At 37.0% G+C, this 10,310-nt stretch overlaps 2 protein-coding genes across 2 annotated transcripts; one reads left to right on the top strand and one right to left on the bottom strand.

Moving 5' to 3' along the window:
- The first annotated feature begins 3,355 nt into the window (after window positions 1–3,355).
- Window positions 3,356–4,822, top strand: LOC112515583 (ninja-family protein AFP3-like). Its single transcript, XM_025122478.1, has 2 exons — window positions 3,356–4,031; window positions 4,381–4,822. The coding sequence occupies exons 1-2, from the start codon at window positions 3,470–3,472 to the stop codon at window positions 4,671–4,673; spliced, it is 855 nt and encodes a 284-aa protein (XP_024978246.1). The 5' UTR covers window positions 3,356–3,469; the 3' UTR covers window positions 4,674–4,822.
- Window positions 4,823–5,803: 981 nt separating this feature from the next.
- LOC112515121 (LRR receptor-like serine/threonine-protein kinase RPK2) lies at window positions 5,804–9,486 on the bottom strand. The gene has a single exon (XM_025121789.1). It carries the CDS (start codon window positions 9,315–9,317, stop codon window positions 5,994–5,996), a length of 3,324 nt encoding a protein of 1,107 aa, XP_024977557.1. The 5' UTR covers window positions 9,318–9,486; the 3' UTR covers window positions 5,804–5,993.
- Window positions 9,487–10,310: the final 824 nt, after the last annotated feature.

Below are 10,310 nucleotides of genomic sequence, written 5' to 3'. Positions count from 1 at the left end.
TATAATGGTTATAAACTAATGTCCATTAAAACGTTTACTTGGTAATTATCGATAAAAGTCAACATTGTCATTTAACTTATCGCATTAAATTTTATTCCATTTAAAACGCATTGTATGCAACAATTTACCCGATAGGAATTGTCGCTCTCAGTTACCAAGTAATACTTGCGATGACTATCATCGTTTTTACCATACAAGATTCTCGATTTTTGTCATACTCATCTGGTAAGAAGAGTAATCCGATAAAGACTTACCGAGCCATTAACTCGAGTCCTTTATATTAAATTCAATATTAATTACTAGTTGTTTTAAAGTTGGTAAAAAAAAATTAGTATTTTAAAAGTTTCTATAAAATATTAGAGGTATTGAAAATGGAAATTTGTACAATATTTATATTTTTTTAAGTATATAATATTTATATACGACAAATAAACTAACACACTCTCCTTATCTTTAATGATGTATGAAACATTGACCTTCTAAAAAGCCAAAAACTCACATACTGTTACGGAAAAAACCATTTTGTTACAAAATTTATATTTTGGATTAAACAAACCCCAATTGATGAACAACTTGTTGAATTCTATATTGAATTTTAAATATTAACTTTTAATTAAAATATAAAATAATTATTGAAGTGGAATGAAAGATAAACATGCCTAATATTGAAATTTAAAAATTCCCACTTGATCATGTGTTTTAAAAAACCAAATGGATATGATTGGACCAACTTGAAAATACAGATATTCATGTACGGTCAGATACGAAATTCAAAAAAGTATCATTAATATATCATATTCTACGCAGAAACATAAAGCGCAAGCAGTAAAATGCGTTGAATTGGGCATGGAGCCCGAAGTCCCCGTGTGGTAATATTTTTCTACAAATAAGTATTTATTCAAACCACGATTTTGTTTCGCGTAACGATTACACTAATATATAGAATTGCCAGAATACCCAGATAGAAATATAACAAACAAAAACCACGTCATGTTAAAGAAAAACGTACATTGTTTGAAGTACTGATTAGCATAACAAAGTTGTTTTGGGAAAATGACTTGTTTTAGGGAAATGGTCACGAGTCTTCGCAGGCGAACCTTGTCATAAGGGTTTCGGTAGCGTCTGGAAATGAATATGAGAAGGATATTTTTTTTGTTTAAAGGTTTTCCTACACCCAAACTAACTAAATGTTTTTGGTCATCAAATAGGTCCCTAAATACGTTTAAGGATTAAGGGGTTGTTTGGCAGTTGCTGAATGGTTTGATGCAGAATGATTAAGTGGTCAGAATGATTAAGAGGCTCTCATGATATAATGCAAAATGAAATATAATTGTTTGGTAATTGTTTACAATGAAATTAGGACGCTGAATAGTTAAGGGAGGCTCAATATACAAAATCGTTCAGAGGGTTTTAAAAACCATTAAGATGCAGATTTTTTTTTTGCCAAATAAGATTCACCTCTTAGCGATTCAGAGACGTTTTCTTATAATTTTGTGTTGTTTTGAGAGATCGAAAGTGTTATAAATTGATTATATGTTTTATCATTTACAGAATATAATGATGTATTAGTAGCCTAGTAGGTCAACATCTGTATGTACTCAGATGATTTTATCATTAGGTTATCATTTAGTATGAAATTAAACATTAAACTTTTAAGAAAAACGTATAGTGATTGAAGAATGATCAAGACTTTAAGAGGTTCATATACTTTAATGCAAACTGCAATATTCTTTGTCAGTATTTGTACGTCTCATATTTAGAAAATGAAAGCTGAAGGACTCAAACTCAATGTTGCTCTCGTCCAATGGGAACTCTCGGTTTGATTTTCCGTCTGTATCTCAACAATCCATGTTTAACATGTGTTAGTGTCATAAACCATATCAATATATGCATTTATTCCAAGTTTGAAATTAAAAAAACTGAAGGGTTCTCTCTTAAACCATGAGCTGCTTTCCATAAAATAATACCCGTTAATATTATCAGACTGTTATTGATCTTCAGATCAAATTAGAACTAGAATCAGAGGATCATGTCGAGAATTTGTGTAAATCAATTCACAGCTAACAATTGACGTGATTTTCAACTTATGGACAACGAATTCGAGAGAACAAACAGTTGCTCAACCTCAATCAGACCTCCACTCCAACTCAACAGACCACTGCTTTAATTAGAGTTACATATCTGAACTCCCTCTGGATATGCTGAGTTTATTTGGTGTCTTGCTCGAGGTGGTAATGATCTACAACAGAGAAACAAAAGTCAGGACTGATTACCTACGAAACGTGAAAAAACTTGAGAGAGTCACAATAGCAAAAGTAATGGGGAATTAAATGCTTTTGTATCATACCAATGCATGATCATTGATAATTTTCATTTGAAAGTTTATACCAAATAATGGACAAATTGCATGCCAAAAATAACGTACTTTAACTTGATTCATATTTTGGGTAATGTACTCTCAAAACCTTCATTTTAGTATATAAGATGTAAAGTTTCAAATATTTAAGTATATGGGTAACTGGTTGAAGGATTAATCAGTTACCATGTTGAGTTATGTGATATCCACCTCAGTATTATTTGTTGAATCATTAATCGGATATCATATCACTCGTCACATCAACATGGTAATCGATTAATGTTTTAACTGATTATCTGGATACTTAAATATTTAAAACTTTACATTTTAAATACAAAAAATAAAAAATTTAAAAATACATTGTTTAAAACAAAAATCAAGTTAAAATTCTTTACTTTTTCATGCAATTTATTCCGAAATATTTAATAACATGAAAATAAAATATTAATATTATTTTATACAAGGTAAATGATTTAAAATTAAATTAAACCGGACCATAATTACCGGCGTCGAATGGTTTTCCAGGAATCACATATCGACACGTGTCGAGACGGTGCGTGCTGTCCTTTTCCAATCACCAAAAGCAAGGAAAGGACAAATTCACCAGAAGGAATAGATTGACACGTTTCATTTTCTGGTTCCTCCACGTCACCACAACATCGCCTGACAGCTAATCTAGTGAGAGTAAGTTAGAGAGAGAAAGACAGAAAGCTCTTTAAACAGACTCTATGGGATTTACTATACACGTGGCGATGACTCATACATATTTATTATATAGCTACGTGTCAAATTCCGATACGTTTTCCAAAACGCTAGTTTCGGCGTTTCTTTTCGTTTTGTACTTACGTGGGTGACTCTCCCACCTCCACGTGTCAACCCGTCCATCGTTTTCATCGTTCAAGGGTACTTCCGTCATTTTATTTTCTCCATATATTAAAACCCTCCCCCTTTTTCTCTCCTCGTCTCACATTCTCCCCTTTCTCTTTCCTTCGCCGGCGGTGGAAAATCTCATTATTTTCCGGCGAAGATTCTTTCCGATTAGGGTTTCTTCTACAAATACTGAGATAAATCTCGTGATTTTGTTACAATTTCTGTGGATGATTGTTTAAAATTATGGCGAAAACTGGAGATTCAAGCTTTCCTAGGGATTTGTTGCAGAGATTTACGTGCGGAGGCCATCGTTTACCGGTGAAACCAAAAGAGGAAGCTCATGGACGGCCGGAGAAGGTAGAGCTGAGTTTAGGTTTATCATTAAACGGTAGATTTGGGATGGAGTCACAAAAATTGGTGGTTAATGATGATAAGAACGATAACAAGCTATTTCGTGCTTCATCTGTGACCGATTTCGTTAATATTCCGGTGGATGTGGAGTTGTCGTTGTATTCTCCGTTGACGAGGACGTGTTCTCTTCCGCCGGAGACGGAGGCGGAGTGGAGGAAGAGGAAGGAGTTGCAGTCGTTCCGGCGGTCGGAGGCGAAGCGGAAACGAGTGGAAAAGCTAAAGAATGTGAGAGTGGTTAATCGGAGGAATTTGGTGAATGGAATTGAATCGATGGGGAGGGGATTGAAACAATCGCCGCCATCACCGGCGCCGATTTTGTCACAGGTTTCAATTGGGTCTCAGGGAAGTGGTGGCTCTTCTGGGGTCTCCGATTTGGATAGTCAACCTTTTCAAGGTAAATTTTTACTTCTTCCAGAATTTATATTTCTTATTTGTTATTTTAATTTTAATTGTATTTATTTTTCCATTATATTCATGCATTGCTTATTGAATATGATTGATTTGGATATCATACAATACATGGAGAGATGGTGTTTTTTTTATTGTAAAAAACTGGACTTTTATAAGCTTATTGAATAAGCCACTTTTTATATATTATCAAGCCAATACCAAACAGTCATAGATCATTGAGTGAATAAGTTTTGAGTTCGCTTAAACTCATTAAGCTGCTAACAGAAAGAGAACTTGTTCGTTTTCGATAGGAAAGTCGTCTGAATTTCGTTTTTTGAATATTTTTTCGTTAGTTACGAACAAAGACGCAAGCGAAACGCATGAACAATCGAAGCCGAAGACCCAACTCAAGGCACATTACATAGACCATCACATGATGCCCTGTGTTTCCACGAAAGGAGATGGTCCCGACGGCAAGAAGATCCAGGGGTTTTTGTACAGATACGGAAAAGGAGAAAATGTTAGGATAGTATGCGTTTGTCATGGTAGCTTTCTAACTCCAGCAGAGTTTGTCAAACACGGTGGTGGAGGCGAAGTCGAGCATCCGCTAAGACATATCATCGTTGACTCGTCTTCTGTTAGCTGATATCCGAGAATCCTTTATTTCGGTTTTTTTTTCTTCATTTGTGAATTTAGCAGTGGCATGAAATGTCATTGCAAAGTGTAAAAACAGTTTAGAGGACGGTTTTATGTTTGAAAAACAAACGTTATCAGAAAGTAGAGATGCCTAAAAAATTCTCGTTTTCGTATGCTTAGATTTGAATCTAATGTTTGTCGATTTCAACGAAATGACATTTTAGCCCCTTGAAACAAAAAGAAAATGACATTTTGGCCCTTGGTCTTTGATATTCTATTAATATTATATACATAATTTTAATTTCAATAGAAAATAAAATCAATGCCCCTCATTTATTTGGACTTACCGGAAAAACTTAACGGCCATAAAAGGAGGGACAAAAATCGTTGCGAGGTGTCAAACACGAGGGACAAATCTGTTCAATCAACATTTATCGTTTCTGTGATTTGTAGTTTTTGTAAGGTGTTGAGATTCTTTTTTTTTATGTGAGAAATTAATTAAAGTAGTCGTTTTAAGACTTTGAATTCATCTTTTAGCTAGGGGTTGTAAACAAGTTGAGTTTTAAACGAGCAACTCGAGCTCAAAGTCGTTTATTTCAAACTCGAGCTTAATAATTATCAATCAAGCTCGAGTTGATCTCGAACACAAAATAAATATTTCTTAACGAGTCAAGTTCCATAACACCAATGTTCGACTCAACTCTATTAAACTTTACAAGTCAAGTCGAGTTGAACCGAGCCGAGCCATTCGAGCACACTTTTTAGAGGCAAACATATTTATATGTTTACAAATTGTATAACCAAAATATAAAAATTATCGAGCTTGAGTAAATAAACAAGCTAATCGATCTCGAGTTCGAGCTCATAGACAAGCGTCGAGTTTAAGCTAAAACATTGAAAAATTATTCAAGCTCAAGCCCGACTTTGAAAAGGCTAAATGAGCTCGAGTCGAGCTGGAGCCTAGTATTATTTTTTCGAGTTGAGCTCGAATAACCTCCTATTCAATTCGATTGGGCTCATTTACACCTCTACTCTTAGCCATTTTTCTCATAATATTTCAAAAAATTCAGTATCAGTATCAACATCAGTATTGATATCAATATCAGAAAACATGTTTAAAAAAATCGAGTATAATTGTAGTAAGATCCCAAATAACATCTCCACTTGTTTGATTTCCTTCAAGAACCAATAGAGAAACATACGAGAATCGTTACACGTATATTAGCTTATAATAGAATCATTTTCACCAACAAAACCTATTCTACAATTTACACCCTTAAACCCTTCAAAACCTAAAACAAAACAACAATGGCGGCGGGGGCGGCCCCGCCTAACACGACGGAGGTTGCAGTTGTTTCAACCTCCGTACCACCTGTTTCATTGTCGGCCGAGTCGACAACGAATCCACCGTACAAACAACCGCCAAATGCAGCACCTCCACCAGGTCGTCGTGCGGGCCCGCATCCCACAACCCCGCCGTAAAAAACTCCTTCGCCCGCCCCTGCCGTAAAAGCATACACGCCCACGCCACGATATTGAACCCGTTCCCGTAAGACGAAAACGACGGGTCCAACGCCTTTTTATCGGAAATCAGCTCCAACAATACGACCCCGTAACTGTAGACATCTGCCTTATCGGAGACCCGACACGTCATTGCGTATTCTGGCGCCACGTATCCGAAAGTTCCGGCGACCCCGGTGGTGGCGTGGGTCTCGGAGGTCCCCAAAAGCCGAGCCAAACCGAAATCCGACAAATACGCGTTGAAATCATCGTCGAGTAAAATGTTGCTTGGCTTCACGTCACGGTGAAGAACCCGCGGAACGCATTGGTCGTGGAGGTACGCGAGGGCTCGAGCGATATCGAGTGCGATTTTGTGAAGGATTCGCCAATCGACAGCTCGGATTGATCGTTCTTGGATGAATCGTTCCAAATTCCCGCCGGGCAAGTAATTGTATATCAAGAACATTTCGGTTTCGCTGGCGTGATACCCAATTAGAGTCACGAGATTCGGGTGGCGGAGCCGCCCTAATGTCTTGATCTCGGCATCAAACTGTTGCACTCCCTGAAATCTTCCGACGGCTAGCCGTTTTATTGCCACCAAGAACCCCGGTGAGATCTCCGCCTTATAAGTAGCTCCGAAACCTCCATTTCCAATACAGTTGCTAGCATTGAAGCTGCCAGTGGATCGAACCACATTCTCAAACGTCAACGGGACCCCAATGTCGGTGAAAACCGTAACCTCCTTACGAACAGACCCACGACCGCCAGCACCGGATTTCGGCCGCCATTTGGTACAGAAGAACAGAACAATGAGCGCTAGCAGAACCGAAAATATAGCAGAGGCGGACGTTATGGAAGCGATCTCGATCGAGTTGAAGCCTCGGCCTCCCTTTGGTGGCGGAACCGGAGAACCAGAAAGATTAGCAAAATCACCGCCAGTGGGCTGATCGAAAGATGAAGTCGTTGGAGATATCCTACACGATTCCAAATACGGGTTTCCTAAAACACTGCTGCATTTCACCAAATTATCGTTCAACGGCAACGGGCCCGATAAGTTATTGAATGAGACGTTAAAATTCGATATCGATTTCATGCTCGAAAAACCTGCAGGAATATGGCCAGAAAGCTTGTTGTTGTTGAGCAAAAGAACTGTTAAATTCCTCAGATTCGCAAGATCTTCCGGGATCTCTCCGGATAAAGAGTTTGAAAAAAGTTCAAGAACTTTCAAAGACCAAACCTTTCCGAGACCAGAAGGAATCGGACCCGTTAAATTGTTGCCCGATAAAGAGAGATTCTGGAGATCCTTAATCTTGTTGAAAGAAACCGGTATCTCTCCGGTTAACATATTCTGACTCAAATTCACTGCAACAAGCGAACCCAACTCCCCGAAACTAACAGGAATCGTCCCTGATATATGATTCTCCGAGACATCCAAGAAAGTCAAACTCCGACAAGTTTGACCAATGTTTGATGGAATTTCACCAGATAACGCGTTTGAGCTCACATTAATGATCATCGCTTTCAATTTCGCACAATTTTCAAATAGCATTCCAGGAAACTTACCAGTAAGCTTGTTTTCGCCGGCAAGAAAAACATAAACCGTATTTTCCCCTGTGATTCTGATCGGCATAGAAGCCAACCCGCCGGTAAAATTGTTTCCGGCAATATTATGGATTATTGCAAGATCTCCAAGGTCGTTCGGAAACACCGGCATTAGGGTTTTCGATCCAAAATAGCGAAGGTATGGCACCGATGGATTAAAGGGTTCACAAGTACCGTAACTGAAAGTGGGCATTGGACCGGAAAGACGATTACCACTAACATCAAACACCCGCATACAAGAAACAGGAAGTTTACCGCTGATCTCTCCAGTCAACTTGTTCGAGCTCAAATCAAGAAACCGCAACTTCTTGCAAATGTCAAACCCTTTCGAGATTTCACCGGTGAAAAGATTCTGAGCAAGATTCACCATTTCTAAGCTCCCACAAGAACCCCAATTGTCTGGAAACTTTCCCTCTAAAGTCGTTCTAGGTGCCCATAACAGCTTCAGCTTCGGGAGAGTGGTGATTTCAGATGGCACGGAACCTTCAAAGTAATTGAACTCGTCTTCGGGAGCCAATTGGGCCGGCGAAGAATTGTCGCCGGATAAAGAAACATCGGGAATCGGATTTAACAAGTTGGAGAACACAAGGATGGAAAGATTCGAACAGCTTCCAAGCTCCGGTGGTATTGCACCGCTGAGACTGTTTCTAGAAAGATCCAGAACTTGTAGTGATTCAAGCCGGCCAAGTTCAATCGGGATTTCTTCTTGAAGCAAATTGGAATACAATAAAAGAGATTGTAACTTGGTACAGTTCCCTAAGCTTGCCGGAATCCCTCCGACCAAAAGATTGCCGGAAAGTTCCAAATGCTCAAGATTACCACAGTTGTACCCAATCTCCATAGGGATGTTCCAGGAAAACTGATTAAATGACAAATATAACCCCCTCAAATCTCCAAATCCATCAAGAAATTTAGGAATAGAACCATTCACACGATTTCCGGCAAGATTCAAAACCTGTAGGTTCTTGAATTCCGATACAGAATCCGGTATCTCCCCTGATATCTGATTAAACCCCAAATTAAGAACCCTAATTCTTCTCAAACCACTGAAATGAGGCTTTAACTGCCCATCAATCAAATTCCCTTCGAGATCAATCACTTCCAATTTCTCCATACCCCAAATTTCATCAGGAATTTTACCACTCAAATCATTGAAAGGAAGCGATAAAATTCTAAGTTCCGAAAGCTTCGAGATCGCAGATGACAAATTACCGACTAATTTAGCATTACGATCCACACAATTTTTCCTAATTCCAAATCCATACAAAGGAAACTGATCATATTTATAACAAGTAAAGAAGCCAGAGTTACCTCCACCGGTGATATTAAGAGCCACTACTCTCGAATTTGACCCACATGTAACTCCGATCCACGAACAATAATCCGAACTGCTCCAATTCCAGCTCATTAACACTCCTGAAGGATCCGAAACTGAGGTTTTGAACTCAAGAAGCGCCGATTTGTCTGAATCGCCGCCGAAAACGGCGGATGAAGTGAAGATGAACCAGATAGAAATTGATAACAGATTTAGGGGTTTCTGAAGACGACCCATTACTGGAACCCTTTATGAGGGTTCAAGAATAATTGAATCTAGGGAAAGAAGAGCTAAATTGAAGATCTGAGATGTGGAAAACGGGTTTTGTTCAAAACCCTAACCCTAAAATTGGTGTTTGGGAAGAGAGCATAGAGAACATGGAGAGAGATTGAACAGTGGGAGTTCATTGAGAAAACGCGTTTGTAAATTTGTTTTTAACATTTAATTCATTTTTTCTCCTTTTCCATTTATATATCTAACCTCTCTTGTAAATCATTTCATAAAAACTTTTAAAACATTTTTTATACATAATGTATTATTTATTAATACATATTATTTAAAATTCAAAATTACAAGTAAATTATATACATGTATAACTTATTAAACTTCATATTAAAATTTGCATAACTAACTGTAGATAAATATAATCAAATACATGATAAAGTTTTCATTTTAAATATATCTAAAATATAATTAGAATAATTATTGAGTTCTAACAGAATACTTATTTATTATCTTTACAAAAATTATATTATTAAACAATTTTTTTTTACTTCATCATTAAACTTGAATTAAATTATAATAAAAAAATTGAATTAAAAAATTACAAAAAAATGAGAACTTTTATATATGTTTTAATTTTTATGATATCTTTAAATTTATATTTTATTAAGAAAAACATTATTGTTTGCTTAAAACCACATAAATTCGTATTATAACATCGATAGAGACCAATTTTTTTTTTAACAAAATATTTAAAAATTGTTAATTATTAACATTTTTTCAATGTTATGGTTTGACAATAATTTTTTGTTGGATGAAAATGAAAGGAAGTGTTTTCGGGTTGGGTCGAAGTATTTCAAACTTGCTTTCGGTCAATAAGAGAACGTATATGTTTTTCTGGGTTGTGAAATTACGAGGTGCCTTGAAAGATTAGGGATAGTTTAACAGTTGCTAAATCGTTTGGTGTAGAATGATTAATTAGTTAAGAAGCTCTCGTGATATAGTGCA

The sequence above is a fragment of the Cynara cardunculus genome (assembly GCF_001531365.2).
Source record: "Cynara cardunculus var. scolymus isolate 2C chromosome LG 7, CcrdV1, whole genome shotgun sequence".
In the NCBI taxonomy this organism is placed as follows: domain Eukaryota; kingdom Viridiplantae; phylum Streptophyta; class Magnoliopsida; order Asterales; family Asteraceae; genus Cynara; species Cynara cardunculus.
The sequence above is the reverse complement of the archived record's forward strand: the minus strand, read 5'-3'. Positions and strand labels throughout refer to the sequence as shown.

What these genes read in the sequence shown, in the direction of transcription:
- LOC112515121 (XM_025121789.1), bottom strand. Translation starts at nt 9,317, where the DNA reads ATGGGTCGTCTTCAGAAACCCCTAAATCTGTTATCAATTTCTATCTGG.
- LOC112515583 (XM_025122478.1), top strand. Translation starts at nt 3,470, where the DNA reads ATGGCGAAAACTGGAGATTCAAGCTTTCCTAGGGATTTGTTGCAGAGA. An exon ending in GGATAGTCAACCTTTTCAAG is followed by an intron (nt 4,032 to 4,380) that starts GTAAATTTTTAC and finishes TTTTTTCGTTAG; the next exon opens with TTACGAACAAAGACGCAAGC.